The 24,828-nt window shown below is 50.4% G+C and overlaps 1 protein-coding gene across 4 annotated transcripts; it reads right to left on the reverse strand.

Annotated features, from left to right (window-relative positions):
- Positions 1-227: 227 nt before the first annotated feature.
- On the reverse strand, positions 228-24,579 carry ILKAP (ILK associated serine/threonine phosphatase). 4 transcript variants are annotated; one of them, XM_070786988.1, is made up of 13 exons: positions 24,424-24,578; positions 17,328-17,393; positions 16,808-16,864; positions 13,799-13,918; positions 12,414-12,540; positions 11,260-11,366; positions 10,826-10,919; positions 10,453-10,540; positions 9,011-9,132; positions 2,506-2,625; positions 1,618-1,790; positions 963-1,044; positions 228-485 (listed from the first exon to the last, which is right to left on the reverse strand). In XM_070786988.1, the coding sequence occupies exons 1-12, from the start codon at positions 24,476-24,478 to the stop codon at positions 986-988; spliced, it is 1,188 nt and encodes a 395-aa protein (XP_070643089.1). In that variant the 5' UTR covers positions 24,479-24,578; the 3' UTR covers positions 228-485; positions 963-985. The 4 variants fall into 4 exon arrangements, with proteins under 4 accessions (XP_070643089.1, XP_070643091.1, XP_070643090.1 ...); XM_070786990.1 differs by lacking the exon at positions 17,328-17,393 and having other exon boundaries at positions 24,424-24,579; XM_070786989.1 differs by lacking the exon at positions 1,618-1,790 and having other exon boundaries at positions 24,424-24,576.
- Positions 24,580-24,828: the final 249 nt, after the last annotated feature.

The following is a 24,828-nucleotide window of genomic DNA, read 5'->3' on the forward strand; positions in this document are numbered from 1 at the left end:
CACACTCCCCTCTGTGAAACGCCGCTTCCCCAGCCAGTTATTGGGGGGCGGCAGCGCGGGAAAGGTGCCCTGAACTACGAAGTCCTGCGCGGTGAGCAGCTGACGGCCACGGCTACTGGCCAGTCCAAGAGGCCCGCAACGCTTTTCACAAGAAAGACCCGAAACACGTTCAAGAGCACATACCACCCCGGAAGGCCAAGGTGTGGCTCAAATGTAATAACTAGAAGTCTAGAAAAAACACCTTTATTTACAGCCATGAGCATCCCACAGGAGTACACGAAACACATAATGTGCACAACACAAAAAACGAACCTCGGAGTCAAGGCCGCGCCGCCGCGCCCGCCTCAGAGCCCTATCCGCACCACCATCACGGTGACGTTGTCCGCCGAGCCCCGCTGCACCGCCTTGTTGGCCAGCCTGTTGCAGGCGGCTTCGTAGCGGGCATCCACAGTGGGCTTCCCTTCCCGCCTTTGGATCTTCTCGTCCTACAGGGTGGGAAAGGGGTGCTGGTGAACAGGGACCCCGCGCCCCACCGCTCCTGAGATGCCCCCCCACAAGGGACGACTGCTCCCAGTCCCCGTGGCGGGGGCATGGGAGAAACTGAGCGGTGAGTGCCCTGGATGGAGGTCCCACTCCCCTCTGGGGACATGGGAGGTAGGGGGCCTGGAACTGCACGGGGACACGGGGGGAAGGGGCCCGGGGCTGCACGGGGACACGGGGCGAAGGGGCCCGGGGCTGCACGGGGACACGGGGCGAAGGGGCCCGGGGCTGCACGGGGACACGGGGGGAAGGGGCCCGGGGCTGCACGGGGACACGGGGGGAAGGGGCCCGGGGCTGCACGGGGACACGGGGGGAAGGGGCCCCGGGCTGCACAGGGACAAGGCGGGAAGGGGGCCCAGGACTTCTCTGAAGCCCAAGGGCAGCCGGAACAACAGGCACCCACTCCTTCTGAGAGTGCTCACCTCCAGGCAGGACAAGATGAAGTTCACGGCTTCTTCTGGGGTAAAGACCTTGAAGAGGCCATCACAGGCCAGCAAAATAAACCTACAACATGGAGAAAAACATAAATGGGTTTTAGCAGCAAACTTTACAAAATAGCCTGGCAATGGAGGTAAAATATATTTAGCCAACTAGTCAAAACCTAAACATTTTAAAACCAATTTAACGTCTACAAGATCAAGGTTAAAGCTACTTAAAAATATCTTGAGTGAGACGGTACACATCAGAGCTGAGACTGCACTGTTCACCTAAGCTACGGATGAACCCAATCCCAGCTTCTCAGACAAACTCCAGGAAGATCACCGAGGAGATCTATCAGGTGGTACGATAAATACACGGTAAGTGTCAGGCACCGCAGGCCTCAATCCGTTCCCCAAACTGGACGGATGCTTGGACTTCAGGAACGTCAAGTGCTCACTGCCTACGTGAAGGGAGGACAGCCACCCACTTTCACTGCTGGAGAAGAGGCCTCCGTCCCTTTCAAAGTCCCCCCAGACTTCCCAAGGGGAGTCTCTCTGACAGGGATGGAGAGGGTGGGACAGTTCCAGTTCTCCTGCTCGTCTCTTTCCCCGTTTTAACACCCGCATCCTGGTTTTCCTCCTCTGACTGGGCACTCACTCAGCGAGCATTTGCAGGTACGTGGTTTGTGCCTGGGGCCTGTGAGGGCCCGCCAGCCCCTTCCGCGGAGGTGAAAGACCCCGGAGGGGGGCTCTGCTCTGCTGCACAGCAGGGACAACACGGGGCCTGCTCTCATGTGGCAACAAGACTCTCCTGAGGCGTCAGCTGGGGAGCTGGAGGAGCGGGTGGAAACGTGCTCTGAGGCAGGCACGGAGGGTGTGGAAAGGCACCCCCAGCAGCACTGGCCTCCCGGGCCCTCGCTGCCACCTCAGTGCCCACACCCTCGACGCATGCCCCTGGACCCCATGGGCCCCGTCCTTCTCCCGCCAGGCACAGGGCCTTATTCTCAAGTAGCTCAGAAACAGGTGGACAAGAGGTATCTTTCTTCAAACTACTTCAGCTCCGCTTAAAAACCTCCCACGATTCTCCCATTATGAGCTAAAACCCAGACTGCTCAGCAGAGAACCCAGACCTCTGCAACCTGCCCTCGAGTGCCTGCCACCGTTTCCTGACACCCCCCCCCGCCCCGTCCTGTGGCATCGGCTGGCCACACCTTCACCTCATCCCACTTCACCACCCTGGGCTCTGTTCCCTGCGGGAAAGCCCTGCTTTCTCCAACATGCATGTCTCCCTCCTGCCAAGGCCAAAGGCTCCCGGAGCACTGGCACTCCTAAGACACACGGGACTGGACACGCCTGTTCACGTGTGGTCAGACTGGACCCACGAGAGCAGAATGGGATTTTATTTATCCCTGCACCTGGAGGGCCCAGCATGATGCCTAAGACATGGCCGGCCGCCCACTCGCCACCCCAGGTTCAGTACGCGAACTGGAAGAAGTCAGCAGAGAAACAAGGGAGGCGGCCGCCCCGTGCCCCGCGCCAAGCCTACCTGTCGTTGGGGGTCAGCTGGCAGCGTCTGATGTCCGGCACCGAAGTGACCCCGCAGCGCTTGTACTGCCCGTCCCCGATGGAGCGGGACACCTCCAGCACACCCAGGACACGCCCGTCCCTGCAGCGGGGGGAGGCACATCAGACTCTACCTGAGGCCAGGCTCCCAGGGCCCAGACTCTGGCCTCAAAAGCAGAGGAGTGGGACAGGGTGAGACGCGACCTGTGGCATCCACGTCCCTCAGCTGCCAGTGACACACAGCACCGCACCACTGGGCGGAGCCTCCCTCTCCCGGGTCATTACCGGCCTGCTGCCCCACACACGGGTGGCACCAGCGCCCCTCAACCTGGCTCGTGGCCGTGCCAGGCCTAGCCCCACTGGTCTGCCCAAAGCCCAGAGTCAAGCCTGACTGGGACTGGACCTGGCTTTGTCTCTGTTTTGTTTTTACCTTAAAGCCACCATGGGCTTCCCTGATAGCTCAGTTGGTAAAGAATCCGCCTGCAATGCAGGAGACCCCGGTTTGATTTGAGAAGGGATAGGCTACCCACTCCAGTATTCCTGGGCTTCCCTGCTGGCTCAGCTGGTAAAGAATCCGCCTGCAATGTGGGAGACCTGGGTTCGATCCCTGGGTTGGAAAGATCTGGAGAAGGGAAAGGCTACCCACTCCAGTATTCCTGGGCTTCCCTGCTGGCTCAGCTGGTAAAAAAAATCCGCCTGCAATGTGGGAGACCTGGGTTCGATCCCTGGGTTGGGAAGATCTCCTGGAGAAGGGAAAGGCTACCCACTCCAGTATTCCTGGGCTTCCCTGGTGGCTCAGCTGGTAAAAAATCCGCCTGCAATGTGGGAGACCTGGGTTCGATCCTTGGGTTGGAAAGATCCCCTGGAGAAGGGAAAGGCTACCCACTCCAGTATTCTGGCCTGGAGAATTCCGTGGACTGTATAGTCCATGGGGTTGCAAGGAGTTGGACACAACTGAGTGACTTTCACTTTCTTTCACTTTCAAGCCACCAGGGTTACAAACAGCTGGGATAGAGGGATATTTTGCATTTCACTCTAATTAGATTTGGAAAATACCTGAAAGTGACTATCCTCTGATTCAGAAGCAAGTGTTCTTTACCTTGGGTATGAACATGCTTTAATGACTTAAATACAAACAGGAGAACTCTGGACAGAATTACACCTTTGCTCATTCTGCTTCCAGGAGAGGGAAAGGTGACTGCAGGGCCTAGGACAGCTGGTCCTGTCAGCAGGGAGAGCAGCCCCATGCCTGCCGCTCCCAAGGACAATCCTGGTGGCCGCTTGCTCTGCCACTCGGGCAGCTACAACGCCCTAACACCCAGGCTCTCAGTAGTGAGACCAGAGGAGACGACACACTTGACAAGGGGTGCCAGAGAGCTCAGCCAACCGCAGAGCTGTGCGCGGAGGTGCCGCATCACCACGGGCTCCCAACGGGGACGCGCCCTGGAAGCTGAGCCACCGGCGCAGGGGCCGGAACCACCCACCTGGGCCGGGGCCGCTCTCGGAGTCAGGATCCCGCCTGGCTCCCGGCCCTTCGCTGGCCCTCAGGGTCACCCTCCTGGTGGTCACAGACAAACCACCAGCAGCTAAGACTTGTGCTGGTATCTGTGAGCAGCTGAGCAATCTTCTCAGGTACGAACAGCAGAACAAAAGGCAAGAGGGAGCAAAGGGCGCCAGCGCTGAGCTGAGGGTGAAGAAGTGCATGGGGGACCCTCAGCCCTCAGCATGCCAGAGGCGGCAGCTCGGAGCCCGCGGTCCAGAGTGCGTCTTTGGGACCAAGGGCCAGGGTACCCACGCGGCCTCCTCCCGTCACAGACCCAGCTTGTTTCAACAAGACTGTGCGCAGAGGCGGGGCCGAAGACCCAGGTACCACCAGGACAACAGAGTCCACTCACGCTTCGGAAGCCAACCCAGCGGGCTGCTGCTCTGCCTGCACTCAGCACAACAGGCTGCATGGGATGTGTGGTGCGGGCGCCAGCCAGCTGCAGAGGCCCGGGCCCACGCAGGCTGTGTGTCACAGGAGCACAGCCACACCACCTGCCCTCTGTGCCCAGCAAGCCCAGCAGGACTGCTCCCGGCAAGGGCTGCCTGGAACCAGCCACCTGGGTCATGGACTGCGCCGGCCCCAAGCCTCCTCGGCAGCCCCTCCACACACAGCCAGCTTCCCCCACGCAGCACAGGACTCTGGGTGCTCTGCGCCGGCCTCGCCCCGGCAATCCGCGAGAATCCACTCTTCCCCCACTGTGCTGGGCAGGGACTGGGTTTTGAAGTCCCAGCCCCTGAGCCAACCTGCCTTCCCCGGGGACCTGCCGCTCACAGGCCTGGCCTCCTGCCCTCCAGCATTTGTGGCTTGTGCTCCACGCAGCATCCTTCCTGCCTGCCTTCCGTCCACCCATCAGTCAGACAGCGGCTGTCCCGCTAGTGCCAAGTCTGTCACCAGTGTCCTGACCGCAGCGCCTTCTGCTGGTGTTTTGTTCCGGTTTCCCCTTCACAGCAGGGGAGGGGCACAGAGACCAACACCCTGGCTGCCAGGACAAGCTGAACCCTGCTCTGACTGCAGCTGCTCTGGCCCAGGGACACAGTGGTCTTGACGGGCTCGCAAAGCTGAGGCTGGGAGGTGGAAGCTCCATCTTCCTCTGACCATCCCAGGATGGCAGATGCCAAGGTCCGGAGTTTCAGCAGGATGGGTACGACAGGGCAGGACTGCACCTATGATTCCAGAACTGTCTCCCTGTCATCAGAGACCGCACCAGACACGCAGCGCTCTAGACCCGAAGGCAGATGCTACAGGTGTAAGCTTCCCTTCCTCGTAAAATAAACACCACACCGTCCTCACCTTCTCCGGGAGTTCTCCTGAAGCAGCGTAACGCGCGCACACTCCACTGCCTTCAGTGTAACAAGGAGGGAAATGAACACACGGAAGACACGCTGGAAAGATTCAGGCCATGAGGGTGAAGAGAGCAAGACGTGAAAGCAAGCCTCTGCTTTGTATTTTAGACAGCTAACCAGGCAAACGTGGGTCTTACTCACTTTTAAAATCATGGTAAGAATTATAACATGTTTGTCATCTTCACTTTTACTTTGAAGCCAACGGCTGAGTGGCGTCAGGGACACTCACACTGTTGTGCAACCTTCACCTCCAAGCCTTCCCATCCCCCACCGGGACTCTGCGACCACTAACCTCCCCTCCCCGCCCCACCACCCCGTCCTGCCTTCTGTCCCGAGGAGGACGCTGGCCACTCGGGGACTCATATAAGTGGAATCACGCAGTGTTTGCTCTTCTGTGTCTGGCTTACTCCACTTAGCAAACTGTCCTCAAGGTTCGTCCATGTGACAGGGTTTCCTATCAAGGCTGCACAGTGCTTCCATTTTGCGGAGGGCCATGTTTTGTCTGTCTCTTCATCTAACGATGGACGCTTGGGTTGCTCCCACCTGTGGCCACCGTGGAAAATGCTGCTGTGCACGTGGGCACGTGCGTATCGGTTCAAATCCACTGCTTTGAATTCTGGGGCACACAGACCCAGGACTGGGCCTGCTGGCTCACACGGCAGGTCTATGTACTTTTATCTTTATTCTTTATTAAAGTACTGATTTACAATGTTGTGGTGGGAGATCTATTTTTAATTTGTAAGGAACTGCCATGCCGTGTTCCACAATGGCGGTGCCATTTCACATTCCCGCCAACAGTGCACCAGGGCTCCTATCTCACCGTGTAAATGCTTCATAATAGAGGGTAAAAGAGCCCTGAAATTGAAAACAAAATGAAACTAATGATCATGATAACCAGAGTGTAACAAAACCACAGTGAAAATAACTACTCCATGTTTACATACAACACTCGGCACATCCTCAGTGAGACGCAGACTGAAGAGAACCACCAGGAACTCACGCCCAGTAACAGCGATGCTGCTGATGTTACAAGTGTGAAAAAGCTATTCTGGCAAATAAACATGCAATGTTATTAGGAACCAAGATCTTCAGGATAAAAGAAGACACTACAACTACTGAGTCCAAGAAGTTAAGAGAAAACCCTGTAGATGCTCCATCTGCATGAGAAGCGGCAGTCTAAACTCACAGGCTACAGAGAGCACACGTGTGTGTGTGTTTCCTGGTTCTGTCCTGGAACAGGTGTGAACTGATGACACTGCAGTTGACCCCAGCAGCCCCAGCACATGGAGCTGTTTTAAGACAAGCAGACGTGTGGAAGGTGCTCCCTCCCGCTGGCCACAGAGGACATGTGAGCAGCAAGAACACCCTGCCTCTATGGCTACAGTCAGCGCCCTGGATACAGAAACCCATCTGCAGTGACTCCTGGAGCAAGGAAGGGGGACGGAAGCAGCAGAGAAGGGAAAGAAAAACCACGAGTTTCCACAGCTGTGGGTGCTCCCACTCTGCAAATGGTGATGGAAGAATTCAACACATACCTTGCTTTCAGGGAAAAACTGGTTTGCCCCCTGTTGATGAAGGAAAGCCTTTCCTAACAGGATGCCTGCTACCACGAGCAGAAGAAGCCAGTCGATGGTCCTCTTTGCTGGCCCTGTGAACAAGCTGACTCATGCAAGGTCGCCGAGGGCCACTAAAATCGTCAGCTGAGAGGCTGACGGCAACAGTCCCAAGGTGCCCAAGTAGGCCTCCCCAGACTGCCGGCAGGCCACACACGGAAGCACGCCTCCACCCTGGAGCCGTCTGCGGCCAACGGTGGCCAGCTCAGAGCCCGCATCTCCAGCGGTGATCGCGCTCGGCTACTGACGTGGGGGCAGTCAGAGGTGCCTGGCATCCCGTCAGTACACGTTTTCACGTTTACTGAAGACGTGTAACCTGAATCTAAAGCAGCCCATAGACCTAAATTCTGCTTTATAAGACGTAACATACAGGCACTGTAAACGGTGCTGGTGACCCTGTACAAGGGCTGACCGGGGCCGCGATCCAAGCCAGAGCAGGGATGACTCTTCACGGAAACACGCAAGTCCAGTGCTGGCCAGACCCTGGTTTCCAACACAGACACTCTGGGGACAACTGGGGAGATGAGGCCACACACGGAATGTTAAGTAACCTAATACAGACTAAGGAACGATTATTTTCTTAGATATTATGTCTGCAACTAACTTTTAAATAGTTCAGCCACACACACACACATAAACAGACAAAGCAAATATGGCAAAATGTTAACTACTGAATCTAGGTAGTAGATATTTAAATGCTTACTATTTTAAAATTTTTTCTGCATGTTTGAAAATCTTAATGAAAGTGAGAGGGCATGGACGAAAAGAAAAAGCACGCCAGCCCCAGCCTCACGCAGGAGATGGGCCACGGCCCAGCCCTTGGCTCGGGAGCAAGTCACCCCTCCTGTCTCTGAGCACCCCCACTCTCTTCTTCAAGTTGAGGGGTGCACTGTAAGTCCACACAGGTCTTAATAAATGGGGACTGGGAAACGGGAAGTAAAGGCAATACAGCTGGTCTTACTTGCAGCCATAGGAATGTTAATGTCAAAATCTTTTCAAGTAGATCAGACGACAGCAGAATTTTAAAGTTATAAGAAAGGACAGAAAAGATGATGCTACTAACAGCAACGCTGGGTCGCATTCTCGGGCATCAACTCCCACAAGCAGTCACGGAGGCTCAGTCAGTCACGGCACTGGCCAAGGTCAGAACCCAGGCTGTAATTCCGTCTTTGCTCACGCACACAGCCACAACCCAGACCAAAATCACCTTTTACTAACCCTGGAGTTTTTTAACCAACCCTAAGAATTCTGACTCCTCTCCAGAGACCTCCCTGCACCACTGGCCAGAAACGGCCTGGAGCGACAACAGAAACTGGCCAAGTCAACAACACAAGAGAAGCGACACCTCCAAGGATGAGCAACCACCGCCTCACACTGGCATCTCACTTCTTCCAACAGGCAACGGAATCTTAAACAGCTCAAACCTAAGATGAACCAGAAAACACCTCTGGGGATGTTCCTAATGCCGCGTCCTTAGCCCTGCTTAACTACCTGAGAGGTGGCAGATGACAAACTAGAGCTGGCACCGTCTCCAAAGACGTGAAGAGAGATGAAACGACCGAGGCAGGCCAAGCCAGGCTAGCGCGGCCCCTGGGCCTGAGAAGCTGCTCCCCAGAAGCCCAGAGCTCATGCTTAACCACTCTAGGTGTTCTCTCTGGAGAAACTGCCCAAAGTGTAGCTTATCCAGTTGTGACAAATAATAAATTTTAGGAAAGTTCCTAGGACCACAGAAAATGCTGGAAATGGTAAGCTTGAATTTGAGACAGGAATCCTCCTTTTGCAGATGGAGGGAAGCACGTTTCCTGCACACACATGGTTTACTCCCACTTGGACACACGTGAAACCCCACGACACGTGTTCACCAAGTTAGACCTCAGACAGTCTCCTCATGCTGAAGACTGCACAGGCAAAGGCCCCACCCGTGGAGGCCTCTCGGCTCGCTCCACAGTGGCCCCCTTCCCAGAGCCCCTGCCACCCTCTGGTTACCTGACATTCCCTCCAGCCTTCTGTATTCTCATTCGTTCTTCATACTGGGTTGGATTATGCTCCTTGCTGAGGCTTAAGGCCGCGTGTTTTTGACTCTCCTCATTGTAACGACAAAGGATTGCCTGGGAAGATGAGAGTACAACAGGTGTGAAACCGAACAAGCCCAGTGCCTAATGCTAACAGGGGAAGAGCAAGGTCAACAACTGACTTTCAGATTCAGCCTCCTGCTGACAAACTTGAGTTCAGAGGATCCAGCGTCAAAAGCCTCAAGTGGCAAAGTGGAGTCACACACACGCAAACACTAAGGGGGAGAAGCACCAGGCGACCACAGCCCCCTGCTCCTCTCACCAGGCCACTGTCTTCCCACCTGTGACGTGAAGGCAGGTCCCTTAAAGTACCGAGGCCCCTTCAGGCGCCACTGTTCCCCGAGTCTACACTGGCCCACTCGGTGGGCTGATCAAGTACACGTCCGAATGTTCCCGTCACCGTGATTACTGAGTGGTCACTTCCGGACAAACCTCTTGCTCTACAGAGGGGGAAGCCTGAGGCCCAGAGGACAAGCATCACGCCTGGAGTCACAGAACAGGGCCAGGACTGAAACTGGGTCTGACTCCAAAGTCTCTCTTTTTGGCTAATTCGTACACATGTTCTTGAAGTCCTCTGGTCTGAACGCCCATGTACAAGAGGCAGTCCCACCAGAGAGACCCACTGGAGGGTCACCCCAACACAGACCCCACTGGGGCAGGGCTTTCATCTGGGGCGCTCCCGGCTCCCAGTGCCCCGTATCCCAAGTCACCCTAAAAGCAACAGGGTGGGAAGGCCACTCTGTCCAGTGACTGCCGCACAAGCACGGAGGCTGGCTGGCGAGTGGGCGGCAGGGGGGAGACAGCAGGGACTGCAGAGGCCCTACGGAGCCCTCCCCCCAGGTCCAAGTCAGCCCCTACAGCTGGGACGTGACACAGGCCGTCATCAGAGGGAAGCAGCTGGGTTTTCTCCCTCAGCTCTGAGTCCTGGGCTCAGCGGACATTCATCCCATCACCGAGCACTCTTCTAGTCACAGCTTTTGAATTATTTTGGAATTACATAATTTGGAGAGGCAGGGGTTAATACTTTTCATTCATTACTATCTGAGGTCAAAGAAATGAAGACAAATATTTGTTTAAATATAAGTAGTTTTACTTGAGGGCCAATTAAATTCCAACTCGCAGCTCTGTACCTGTGTACAGACAGGGTGTAAGTCTTCCCAGAACAAACAGCCTCCAGTTTAGCAGCCACTCCTTGAACCAGAGCTTCTAACTCTGCAACAGAGCCCCTTGCAGCACCCGCCAAGAATGAAGGCTGCAACCCCACCATCGTGGCCGTAACCTCATTCGACAGTGCTGCCTACGGTTGGCCCCCTCAGATGCGCCGCGGTCTCAGTGGGCGGCGCCACAGCCACATACCCGACTGTCCCCCAGGTTGGCGATGTAAAGAGTGTTGTCTACGGCCAGCACACACGTGGCAGTGGACCCATCTTTCCAGGCAGGTTTCCTGGCAGGGGAGACACATCAGAGACACAGTCACCACCAACATGCCAGCTCTGAGACTGAATTTCCAGAGCTGAAAGGGAAGTGTCATACTTTTAGAATGGATGGTTTCTTTGATACGTGTGTTTTTTTTTTTAATTCAGATTTCATTAAGCTGTAAGCGCTTACTTGGTGCTAGGAGTTTTTCAGATAACAAGCGTTCGCATTACACAGTATCGGAAGGCCTGAAATGCGTTTAGGAAAACCACACACACCCTCCGCTCACAGGTCTTCACGTGGTCACACTTACTGGCTTGAGGCTTGCTTAAGGAACTCTTCATCAGTATGCTTGAAGGTGTCCAGAAGGCACCTTTTCACCGTTTTCTCTACGCTGATTCCATCTCCTGTTGCAGCAGCCAGGAAAGAAAGCGAAGTCTTAAGGAGGGAGACGGCCCTCCGGCCACCGCTGCTCTGTTACGGCCGAGAACCAGCTGTGCTTCCTCCACTGTAAGTGGGGGCCTGAGTATCCTCCCAAGTGCAGAGACAAGAGGCGCCATCACCCAGAGACACAACAAGCTCCACGGTGGGCCCGCCGCACAGCCCCTGCTCCCCTCCGCACGGCCTCCTCTAAACCAGGCTCTTACGGCCATCAAGGACTCTTCACTAAAGCCAGTGACACCTCACTTATCAGCACAAAGAGCCAACCCCAAGGCGAACATGAACCGATTGAGCTCTGAGCCTCACCTTTAGGAAATTTCCTGATTAAGTTCTGATGCAAATTCTGTGCGGCGAATTTTGAGGCTCGAATTCCTCCATGTCCATCAAAAACAGCAAAGTATGAAACCCGGGTGCTGGAATAATGAATTGAGAGTCAGCAAGATCCTCAGGCAAAGATTACTCCTCTCCATTAAAGCTTTTAACCCGAACAGCAAGCAGTAACAGTACCTAAGACAATGCTGAAGTAACATCCATGACATTTTAAAATTAAAAACTCACCCTTGCTTCAAAAATCAAGACCTGTTAACTCTGATTTTTCACTAATATTCAGAACGCTTTTCTATTTAGAGCAGATTCAGTTTTCTACTTACAGCAGATTTAGTTTTAAACACTAATACACAGATAAACACAGACAAAGTACCGACCGTCAAAAACATCTGTGAGAGAACAGGGAGTTTCGGAGCTGCTGCTCAAACCCTGACTGACACCAAACCCTTAAAGCCCGCCCCACCCCCGTTCCTAGTCCCCTTTCAGGGTTGCCGGAAACTCACACACACAGATAAACAGCATTAAAAACTGTTTCAAGAAGCAAAGAACAAATATGCTTGTGAGAAATGACATTTACTCTGCAGAGCTGCTCTTGTCCTCAAACATTTCTAGAATCCCTTCTCAATGTGGGACATCATGAGCCATGAAACAATAAACTTATTTTGCTGAGCATGCTCTTGAGGCCCATCCATGTTGGTGCAAATGGCAAATTTTGTTTTTTAATGGCTGCTTGATATTCTATGTGTACATATATTTCAATATATAACATCATACATAATGTGATATATGTGTATATATACCTCTCACACGTGGTTTATAACTCAGAATCTTACAGTGTGGCAGCTACTAGGTATGGCTTGGTGTCCCCCAATTAAATCTGTTCCTAAAAAATATGCCTGCTGGGGCTTCTCCAAAGCCCCTTTCCTGGCTCTAAAAGCAACTCTAAGCACACTCCTGCTCTTGGTGACAAGGGCTTTTCCTCCATACCTTTCCCTTCACCTTTATTTTATGCAACTGCAGGAAAAATTCCACAGTCTGCCTTCTGCTGTTTTGGGTTCCTCTGGGCCCTCACTACCACACCAGCATCAGAACAGACTCCCACGCCACGCGGGCTGCCGGGGCAGGACACTCACACGAGAGCGGACGGGGGCTGGCACTCCGCGGTGATGTCGTTCAGGATGACGTGGGCATCCTGCATCTCTTCCCGCTCGCCCTTCCGCTCAGCCACGTAGCCTTTCAGGCTGAAGATCACCGAAGAGGCTACGGGAAAGAGAACAAAAAGCCAATACAAAACTGCGCCCTTCTCTCCAGACGCCCTAGTCCCAGAGCAAGCGAGAGGGACCTGCAGCTGTTCTACCCAGCAGTGTCCGAGAGCTGCCCTGCCAGGCATCTCCCAGGTGGCAAGTCTGCTACAGAAAGCAGAGCACTGCTGAACGGGGCGGCCTCTGCAAGGCTGAGCAGCAGAGAGGAGACAGCAGGCGACGGCAAGTCGGTGCAGAGAGGCTCTTCCAAAGAGAGCACTTGCTCAAAGCACCAGAGTAAGGAGCGCGCTGCCGCCCCACAGAAGTGAGGCTGGGACCGCGGCAAGGAGCTCCTTGCAAATCTTGTCTGTCAGTAACTTCATGAGGACAGAAAAATCTCTAGTTTAGAGAAATGCAAGTAAGCAGTTTACCCCAAGGGCCCTGTTAGATACACTGGAATACATGTTTCCACGCTTGAGGCTGGAAGACTGAACAAACAGAAAGATCAGCTGCTTTTACTTTAACTGAAGAAGGAAAAGGAAAAAGGAGTCCACTGGAGGTGTAGAAATTTCTCTTTAAGGGCTGGTTTGAGCTCATTTTCTGACACAGAGAGCCACGTCAGTGACAGATGCCCTTCCTGAAGGGCACCCGCTGGCAGGCACAGCGCTCTGCAGGCTCCAGGCAGTGACAAGCCACGCTGAAGCCTGCATCTTCACGTCCTCCGCGGGGCCTCCAGCCTCCGCCGGAGGTCACTGACGGCACGCGACAAAGCGGCCTGGCGGGCACAGTCAGTAAAACCCACAGCTTTCTCTCCAGCTGACACTCCTCACTCATTCCTCATGCACTGTGACACGTTACAAAGCTGACGACGAATTTCAATCGCTCTTTCCAGCCTCAGGTCGTCTCTTGGAGCGCTGCCTGCGAGCTCGTCACAGAATTCCAAGTGCTAATAGACAGGCGGAGGCCAAGGACATGTAGTCAGAGAGAGACGGGGGCCCACACGCTAACCAAGGCCGAGTAAACCTGTCTCTAACCCCTGAAGGACCAAGGCAGGCTTCCTACCTGACCGAAGGTGAGTAAGAGATGGAGCACATGGAGAGCAAAGGGTGAGGAAGCAGCGTGAACTCGGAAATCCGTGTACAAACAGGGAACCCTATCCACTTCTTAAACACAGACTCAGAAAGGAAGTGTTATCATTGGAAAGCTAAGCTGGTTTTTGCTCTGGGTTGTCTTACAATATGAAGTCTAATACATTTGTTTTCAAACTGTCTGAAAACCTTTACAAACTTTCTTTTCCACAAGCTCTTCACTCCCATTCTTCTCTTCATCAGAGGCTTTTCTCTTTGCTCCTTTCCCTTCATTCTTTACCTCCTCGGATAACGAAGTGTCAAGAGAACCTGGAAATATAAAGTAAAAACCAGACAGAAACACAGCTATAGACTGTTAAAAGTCCCGAGCAGACCTGGCTCCCTCCCAGCCCTCGGAGATGAAAGGACATTCGAGAGAGGCCTGGCAGAGAGGGATGCTCAGTGGTCATAGCCATGACTCTGAGGGGTGGTGCAGTACCCTGGGTGCCCACAGTGGGAGACCACAAATTAAAATCCAGGCCCTGCTCAGATGGCCTTGAGAGGTTATGTGAGAGGCTTCTCAGTGGTAAAAACACATATTCATACTTTGGGGCTATGTCACACACATGGTATTTTATATCCACAAGCCCTTACGTATACATTTTCCAAAACCTGCAAAGTAAAACATCCTGAACCAGCCCCAAAACACTAACAAAGGCTTAAACTGAGACCAATATCAGGCTATAAGAACCGTGTGTATCCTGAAAGGCAGAACAGGACTGCTAAAGCCACTCCCACTTGCAAAGGGATGGATGTCTATTCAAAGTTAAGAGCTAGGGGCACCTGCAGTGAGTATGCACTGTGGAACAAGTCTAGTTTTAAGTCTCAGTTCTGCCATTTGCAAGGGGCGTGCCCTTAAGGCAAGTTACTTAACCTGCAGGCCTCAGCTTCTTCATCCAGGACAGGGAGAAAACTGTCCTCTCAGAAGGCTGTTTAAAACTGATGGGGAAAACGTATGTAAAGCTTTCATCACAGTCCCTGGTCCATCAAGTGTCCAATGAATGGCCCTACGTATTCTCTGCATGTAGGCATAAAAGCATACAACCATTTACTATTCATTCAACTACTCTTTGACAGACCTTTCTGAGTACTGAGGGGGAAAAGGAAACATTCTTGCCCTCAAGAATAATCAGTTACTTGCAAAGGACAGATTTCTGCAACAGTGTAACACACACATCCTACCCCACATGGTAAGGAAAGTTAACTGGGACAACTCATGGATCTCTCAATGGTCTCTCCATTAGCCTCCTGCCACTTACTGTTTGTGTTCCAGTTTTCCAAATGTGTATGAAAAAAAATCTTCCTTTCTTTTAAGTTGGAAAACAGAAACTGTTTAAACTGTTATTGCCTTCCAAGTCAATCACACTGTAATCGGAGAATGCGGTCTACATATGGTACTGACTCTGTGCTAGGGCTTCATGGCCTAGAGCGCAGTCCGCTTTTGTAAACGGCTCCTGCCTGCTTGAGAAGAAGAGTATGCCTTCTCAGGAAACCCTAAATATTGGATACAAGATTGGATTTTACATCCAAAAAAAAACACAAACCCTGTTAATAATGCTGTTGGAAGTCCTCTAAGTTACTATTAGTTTATCGCCTTCTGCCCTGAGGATAACTAAGACATAACTACCCTGACCCCGCCTTTAAATCTGTTAGGAGCCCCAGCTACACACGTTTAACTTTCACTATAACTGAGAGTACTGTCTTTATTAGGAAGGTTTAAGGGTAAATTGGATGAGAATGTTGTGATTTTTTCGTATGGACACATAGCCTGAAAATCTGAGAATTCTTGTGAAAGATGACTGTGATACTTTTTCTAAATACAGAAATGTGTGTGCGCTAAGTCACTTCAGTCGTGTCTGACTCTGCAATTCTAGGGACGGTAGCCCGCCAGGCTCCTCTGTCCATGGGATTCTCCAGGCAAGAATACTGGAGTGGGTTGCTGTGCTCCCCTCCAGGGGATCTTCCCGACCCAGGGATCGAACCTACATCTCTTACATCTCCTGCATTGGCAGGTGGGTTCTTTACCACTAGTGCCACCTGGGAAGTCCAAATATAGGAACAATACGAATTTAATCCATACTTGGTTAGACTAATTCCAATGACTTAGCAGTAATTAATTAATAATACAGAAAAATATACTTGAAAAAGCAGCGTGTTCTATCTGACAACGTAAGGAAGGTCTTTTCACACTGGAAGATACTCACATATGAAAGGACAGCCTGCATCCGCCCTGCCCCCCCTGCGCCCTGCCCCATCCCCTCTGGGGGAGCTCCATGTGAGAAGTCCTCAGTGGAATAACAGACTCATCATGTATGACAACCTACAGGAGTCTGCTCTGTTTCCCCCTTCTGTCCCACTGGGACGTAAAAGGAAAAGGTAAACATCTAGAGAAACAAGCAGAGCCCCGGTTAATAGGCTTGACAAAAATGGAATCAACAAAAAGAATGCTGAGAACACACATAAAAGCTCTGACTGGAAACTGACTGACTAAGGTCTTAAACTTCAAGAATTCAAACTCCTGCACGCCGCCTGCACCAGTCGGTAAAGCAGTGCCACTCCAACTGCAGTTAAGGATCAGCATTCTTTTTATTTTGTAAGTGGCATAAAACAGAAGACTAATTTATCAGGGACACTGAAAATATTTTTTCAGTGTGAAAAGCGGAAAGTACTTCACATATTCAGATACTTTTCTGCTGGATACATCTGGATCTGTCAGGAACATAACAAGGCAAAACTACAATGACAGACTCAGGTTTTTTTTTTTAAAGAACATTAATAACAAAGGTCAAAGTAAATGACTGAATTCTCATAATTCTAAGGAGTAGAAAATAATCACCAAAAAGGGATGTAGTATTTATGTATATTTTTGCTTCCCAACTGAGGGTATCTACTGAGTTTAGTTTGATTGTTTATTCGTTTTGGCAGGAACCTCGTTCGCCAGCCAGGGATCAAACCTGGACCCCAGCAATGAATGCAATGAGTCCTAACCACTGGGCCGCCAGGGCATTCCCGGTATCTGTTAGTTTTAATAAACCTTACGTAGTATTACGATTCGTCATCCTAAGCTTTTTACAGCTATAAATAAGCACACTTTATGTAAGAGCAGAACATCATATATTATTTCCATCGGCACATTGGACTAGTTTCCCTACCACTTACCTGAATCGCCACTGCTGGCTGGCGGGAGATCGTCAAAAAGCAAAGGTCCCCCAGAGCCTGAAACACAGCAAAACACTGAGTGAGCCCCCAAAGCCAGAGTGGGGCTCACGTTTCAGAATCCATCCCACCAGGATGCCTACACAGGCCACTGACATAGACTCAGAGCCCTCGTGTCCATCCAGTGGCAACGCATGCCGTGCACACAGCGTCCCGAGCCTACTGTTGAGTCTCATCATCTCAAAGGAGACGGAAGACCTGCCTCAGAGTCCAGTCTTATTTCACTAGTAAAACAGACACTCAGATGAACCAGAGAACACCGCTCAACATCTTCACGCAGCTCCTCAGGGCTAGCAACTAGTGGATTTTTCTGCCTTACCTGATGCCATGGATTCAAAACTTAAGACAGTCCAACACCTAAAACATCTGTGTGTTGAAAATGGGGGAAAGGGAAAAAGATTGAGACAACTACAATCCCAGGATGACACGTTGACACACACCTGGGAGAGCCTGGAGACTGTACCTGAGTCAGTACTGCTGGCCGGAGGGAGACGGTCAAAGGGCAGAGATGCTTTCTGAGCTTCTTTCCCTAGAACACGGAACACCTGCTTAGAAAGCACGTGGACACTGGCCAGGTGGGGCTCGAATCTTCTGAGATAAGTCAGCTAGTAAATTCAAATCTTCTCCTCTCTACTGGACAGAGTAACTGTTTCCCAAAATACTTTCTCAACAGTCATTTAATATGGACATTTTTTCCAACAGTTACAGTCAATATACAAGCAATGAAGGACAATCCAACAGGAATTTTAAGGGCTACTGAGTGGTTTGAGGAAAACAAGTATTTTTCTTGCTAATTTCAGTACTGAAAGGAACACATTTTAAAAAACCTTTCTTTAAGAGTGAATCCTGAGAAGAAAAAACTGATTCTAGAGCAAAACAATAATTCTATCTGGGTACCTCGATAAAAGGACTCTTCAAAGATCTACCGATCTTAAAAAATCCTATTTCAATAACATTCTGAACTAATTACCAAGTAGAATTTTAAACACATAAGCAGAGAGATGGTGAGAGGCCCGAATCTGTCTTAACCTGGTATCTCCAGCACAGAGCCCAATTCAATAAATATCTATGAAGAAAATGAGGAATTTTAGATACTCCAAGATAAACTCAGGAAAAAGCTAAGAAATCTTTCTATTTAAAAACCTAAAGATTTACCTAACAAAAGTACTTGTCTTAATGTTTTATACTCAATTATCCCTTTCCACATAAAATTTAATCATTATTCCTTCTCCAGCTTTCCTCAAAATTTCTACTGAAGTTATGAAATATACGAACCAGCCCACAGGAATGTGGGGGAAACAACCGGCTAAAGACGAAGGCGTGGATGTCCACGTCCTCTGAGACTGAACACACTGATCTTGTTCCTCAGAGCTCAAGTGCAGAAATGCACCCATTTAAAAACCAACTCAACATGTGTGCCCCGAAAGTTTCATCCATATTGTCTTTCTGCCTAGAAACGAGCTGGGTATCAACTCTACTTTTTTAAAAACTAAAAATTTTAAGTAAAATTTAAACTCCAAGGAAAGAAATTTCTTCAGGAGTCTTTAGGTCAGAAGTACATTAAATGCCTGATAAATTCCTAATTTAACAAAAAGTAACTCTTTTGCTTTATACCTGTAACACAAATAGGAAATGGCTATTTCATTAAATTACCATTTTCTCCCTTAGGATTATCATAAAGACATTAAGTAATTACAAGTAGTTTCACTTTTCTCACAAGTGACATACTCTATGGGAAGTATTCCAAAAACAGCATTAGAACATTAAAGGGCATTTAGAACAACCACTTACTCACTGTACTATTCCTCCTACAAGAATCACTAATATTTCAGCAGGCCACTTCCAAGAGGAACTCAAACCGTACTAGTCTAAGCATCAACATATCTATCATATTCTAACAGACTCCAAACTGAACAGGATGACCCAGAACAGTAGCACTATATTCAGTGGGGTCAGAGCACCAGGCATCTTGGGACAGAGGGACATTGCAGGGAGGAGCCGACCTGAAGAGCAACCAACCCTTCCACTTATGCGGGGCCACATTTTAATTTCTGAATTAAACTACCTCTCTATATCAGGTCTTTCCAAATCCAGTGTCCAATGGGGCGCGCGGGGGGGCGGGGAGTCCTCTTTTACCCAGGTAATACATTTTTGGTCCTGGCAAGCATTCCTCATAAGAGAGTTTCCAGCTCAGCACTAGCCCGGCCGCTCTCCTTTGTTGAATTAGTTAAGAGAGTGCCTCAAACCTACTACCAGCCCCAAAGAACAGCCTCTCTTTCCCTGCTGAACAGAGTGAACCTCAACTGCTCTCTGTCACTCTAGAATATTCTGAGTGGTACTGCAATTAAACACAGTGAGATCAGCTCAGAGTTTTGTTGGCCACAACTGAGAATGGCTTATGCAAATGATAATAAGCATTCACTGCCTGCCAGGAACTACTCTAATGCTCTACATATTTTCATGGATTGAATTCTTACAATAACCTAATGAAGTGGGTACTATTATTATGGTTACTTACTGATGAGGAAACTGATGCACCTGTTTAAGTAACTGTCCAAGAGACGAGCCAGTGAGAAGCGGAGGTTGAAATGCAGGCAGCCTGCTTTCCCAGCACATGCTCTTGGGGAGGTGTTACATACTGCCTCCTCGCTGTTACTGGAACTTCACAAGGATCATTTAACCTTTATACAACCCCCCAAAGATAATCCTAAGGCTCTATAAGATCTCTGGAGTACCTTTTTGCATCATCATAAGGATCAAAGTTAGAATAGTTTGTATCTTTAAAAACAATCTGTACATCACAGATGCTATAAAGGGAACTTCTGGTTAGCCAGAACCTTACATTCTGTGTTGGATAAATAGTAATTCAAAGTATCTGGGGCTGCAATCATTGGACCATGTGTGACCTTGACCTTAACTTTAGAAGTAGTCCCTGAGTTCTAAATACAAGAACTCTCATAAAGAAAGAAACAAGACAGAAAACAGGTTTTCCATGACAGTTAATCTCATCTAGATTTTTTTTTTAAGTTATTTACATTCTGAAGCTAAGTCTACTGAAAGTTACATATCATGCTGACAAAAATATTCAGGCTGATCATATTCAGGTTAGCAAAAAGTTGCTACTTATAGCAACAGAAAGCTTAAATATTTTGCCTAAATTGCTTTTTGTACCTGAATTTCCTTTTTAACTATAAATGCGATACAGTTGACCTGTGGATACAAAGGGCCACCCGTGGATACAAAGGGCCAGCTGTACCACACCATTTTATATAAGTGACTTAAGCCTCCTCAGATCTTGGGATCTGAAGAGGGCTTCAGACTCGATACCCTGCAGAGAGTGACGGACAACTGTGTATGTTTACCAAATACCACGGATGTATTAGAAAAAGGCCCACTTCCCCGCCTATCCCACCAGAATAACACCTTGGTGTATACCTTCCATTTCCCTTTAAGCTCATGTATTGAATTGTAGATGTTCATTTTTAAAAGGCAGAAGTACACTATATACAATGATGCTGCTGCTAGGTCACTTTAGTGCTGTCCAGCTCTTTGCGACCCCGTGGACTGTAGCCCGCCAGGCTCCTCTGTCCATGGGATTCTCCAGGCAAGAATACTGGAGTGGGGTGCCATTTCCTGCTCCAGGGGATCATGTCAACCCAGGGATCGAACCTGTGTTTCCTGCGGCTCCTGCACTGCAGGCAGATTCTTTACCATGAGCCACTGCCACCACTATATACGATACTCTACATATATCATTGTTCATGCACACTGGGTCTCAGGATTCTTTCCAGCAGTCGCCCACTATCCTACAATATACAGGAAGCACTGCCACTCGCTTGTCCAGGTCCTTTACTGATGGGCATGTGGGGTGATTCTGGTTTATTACATGACAAATAATGCCATAATGACAACCCAAGACTTATAACCTCATTTTATCTGCCAGACTGCTGGTCAGAAAGAAAACAAATTTGACAAATGCCGAAATGTGTTCCCAAAAAAGTTGTGGTAACTTTCACTCTCAACATACTTTATGAAAATGTCCATTTCTCTAAATCTCATTATCATCATCCCAATTTCTAAATCTGACGAGTGAGAACCACAGTACACCAGTGACCTCCTGTCCTTCCCAGTGACTGAGGAAGCTGCGCACCAGTTCCCAGCGATGGGTCGCCTGCGTTTCTTCTGTAAACTGTCAGGATACATCCTTTGACCATTTTTCTAATGGGTCACCTCTTTTTCCTGTTACTTTGTCTGAGCTTTTCCCTTACGAGGGGTAGTAACCTTTAGTAACGGTACCGCAACTATTTTCTCTCAATTTGGCTTTTGCCTTTGTGCTACTTTGGCTCCAAAAACTTTTTTATTTTTACATAGCTAAATCCATTTTAATTTTTTATGACTTGAGTTTTTTCTTACTAACCCTGAGGTTTTACCATTAGTTCAAGTTTTTTCTAATACCTTAGCCTTTATTTTATATTTAGCTCAACAAATTCATAAAAAGAAATATTTAAAAAAAAAAAAGAAATATTTTGAGGATGCCTTGCAAAGCAAGTATTTATTTAGTCATCAACAGCAGACCATCAGTTTTAAAGCGTACTGGTGTAGTGAAAGAACCACCCTATAAAACTGAAACCAGATTACTACACAGATGACTTTAAACCAAGACACCTTTAACTTGTTCAGACTACCAAATACAAGCTGTCAATCTTCAAAGACATCAATCAGCACTTTAATGACTATGATACTGCAGAGTCTGACATGACTTAGAGACTGAACAACAAGCAAAGAAATTCCATTTCCATCTGATATGAATAAATACACGTCGTCTTTAAATAAGTATGTATACTATACATTAGAAACTTGATTGTACTCAGCAAGCAAAATCTGTTAAGGGTTGGGATGAAAACCCTTAATTCAGCACAAAATGTGAAAACATTTACTGTATTCTTTTCATATTTTTCTTCAGATCACAAAAAGTAAGAGGCTTGGTATAGGAACATGAGATGTGATGTTCAAAGCAAAAATCAAAACACTAAATAAAACACACTGGACATGATCAGAGGAGTGGACACTTCTTCCCTTTGGACACTTGGCATTTTCACAGAATCCATTTAAGAGTGCATTTCCCCCTCTTTGGAACAGCTGTGAAAGTTAGCTCACAGAGTAACATCTACAAAGCACCAGCACCTATCAGTACTGGGCACAGAGCCTCTGCTCCCCCTACACACAGTACTCTCTCTAACCCGTGGGTAACAGTAGGAGGCAACACTAATTTTTCAGATGCAGGAACAGCCACAGAAGACACTAAGAGCAGAATTTGGATTTGAAACCAGTCTGAGTACATGCCCCAAACAACTCTTCTAGGGTCTGTGAAAATGACTAGGTCTTTTATCGTTCCTGCGTTAGCTCAGAAATCTGTGACACCTGCACATCCTTTGAGGGCTATGACGGTGGCAATCCAGCCTCCTCGCTCCATCTACTTTAAGAAGCCAACTTAACTTTCCTCTCATTCACTCTAGATTCAATGTTATCAACAATTTTTCAGAAACAAAAAGTATGACATTTGAGTTAAATTCTCAAAAATCCAAGTACTTTTACAAAACCGTGAAATCAGTTTCTGTTCTTGTTCAAATGAGTTTCTTTTTAACCTGTTAAGTTTAATCTTACTGGTTTTCACGAAATGCCTGTCAAGATAACTTTGAGTTCTGATTTTGTACTCACTTTAGTACTTATCCCTGTCAGTGTTCTGTCATCAACAAATTCAGAAAGCATGCCTTCTTTGCTTTTAAAGCTATTACAGAAAACACACTCGGTCAAGGAGAACCTGCGGCAGTGCCAGCACCCTCCTCACAGGCAGGAGGCAGGTCGTGATCCACTCTTGAGGGAACCCGGGTTTAAATAGCACACAGCACCTCTGCCACCCTGTCGTCTCAGCCAGGGTTGGATATGTCCTTCCAGGGACCAACTTAAAGACTCGTCAAGTTTTGTATCATTCAGGGGTCCGTTCCGCCTGAGTGGACCCAAATTAATTTCGGGTAGAAAGTGATGGCGATTAAAGAAAATGACAGGCTTACAGGCGCATCTGCAAACGCAAACTCTGCCCCAAATATATTCAGACAGAAGCTATCCTTCACCAACAGAGTCAAAAAGACTGCATACACAAGCCAGCGTTTTCACCCACAACGAGAACAATCTAGAAAAGAAATCTAGGGAACAATCTACAAAATGAGATGTTCTGCCGAGAAAACTAGCAGCGCCGTTCTTGTGACTGACGGCCTCCTAAGACTGGCCTGGCGTCCACACGTCACATGCCAGAACCCAGGCCCTACGGGGCAGAACCACCCCTTCTTGGGAGCCTTCTTCATGGATCCGAGTCTCAAGTCGCAACTCCTCCACGTTGGATGCGCAGGCAAACCCGAGAGCCAAACGTTCCCCAAAGAGCAAGCACACTGTTCCCTCGCCTAGAATCTCGGCAAATTACACGTCTATCCATCTTTGGAGGCCCGAGTCCAGCACCACCTCCCACCCAACTTCTCCGTTCACGGACCACAAACATCCCTTTTCCGGGACATTCAGCATTTCCCAGTCATTAACTTTGTCCCTTTTCGATGTCAACCACTCGCATTCAGAATTCGGCTTCTCTGAAAGCAAGCAAACGCTGGGTGTCAGTCACCTTCGTATGCCCCTAGGACAACAGCAGTTGCCGAACCAGGGTCTCCAGACCCCCTCCCGGGCTGTCCAACAAAATCCGCTGCGGATTTCGTAACACAGAGGCCGGGCCCCACCTTCCGGGCTTGCAAGCTGAGTGGGGCTGAGCTGGGCCTGGAATCTGAAAAGTGTTCTTAAGTTTTTCACGTTTTCTGCCACCGAGTTAGACTGGGGCGGGGGTGTGGGGGGGGGGGTCCTAAAGCACAGCATCCAGCTGAATGTCTTGCACCTGAAAACGTGAATAAGTCTTGCCAAATTCAGCCTGGGCGCCGCTGTAACCCGCCGGACAGAGGACCAGGCGTGGTGGTCCCCGCACGGCTACCCCGTGGAGCTCCGATCCCCGGCCTCCGGGACGCGCACGGCGGCCGAGGTCAGGGGGCAGCCGGGGTGGGGAGCGGACCGGGCGAATGGTCTTCCCTTTGGGGAGAGGGGACTTCCCGGGGCCCAGAGGGAACAACAACAACAAAAAACTACTCCGAGTCATGACACAAGATCGGAGGCTGCAGAGAGAACGAATCCTCTCTTCTGGGCCTCAGAATCACGAGCAACCGAGCCGGGGACCATCTCAGTCGCCGGGGTACACACGGAACACAAAGCGAGGAAAACGCTGAACCGGGAGCGCGCCCGGGACTACCAGCTCCCCAGGCGGCCGGTCCGGACGCAGGCCGGCGGCGCGGGGCTCCCGTGAGGGAAAGCGGCCGCGCACAAAGGGCGCCGGGCCGCGCGCGGCCTTTCCTCCTGCGCAGCGAACATGGCGGAGGCCCGGCTCCCCGCGCCGGTGCAGGCCGCGCTCGCCCTCCCGCGCGCCCGCCCGCCCTCCTTGGCCCTCACCAGCCCGGCGGCCGCCCGCTTACCAGCAGCCGGCCGCGGCGAGCGCTCGGGCTCCGGCAGGTCCCCGAACAGGTCCATGACGGAGGCTGGGCGGCGGCTGCGGCACACGCGCAGCCCGCGACCGGCGGCGGGCTCCACACCCTGCGGCGGCGGGGGCAGCGGCGGCGGCGGCAGCGGCGGCGGCGGCAGCGGCGGCGGCCCGGGAGCCGTCAATCACCCGAGGGCGGGCCCGGAACGCCACCAATCGGCGCACGGCGTGGCCCTGCAGCCCCAGAGACCTGCGCGCGGGCGGGGCTGTGCGGGGGCGGGGCGACGGCGCGCAAGCGCACTGGGTCTAGCTTCCGCCGCGAGAGGGAGCTGGTAACCCGGTTGGCTTGCTGACGTGAGGCTGATAGCGCCATGTTCCCCGCGCACGCCTGTCCTGGCCT

Source organism: Bos indicus, chromosome 3, assembly GCF_029378745.1.
Source record: "Bos indicus isolate NIAB-ARS_2022 breed Sahiwal x Tharparkar chromosome 3, NIAB-ARS_B.indTharparkar_mat_pri_1.0, whole genome shotgun sequence".
Classification (NCBI taxonomy): Eukaryota; Metazoa; Chordata; class Mammalia; order Artiodactyla; family Bovidae; genus Bos; species Bos indicus.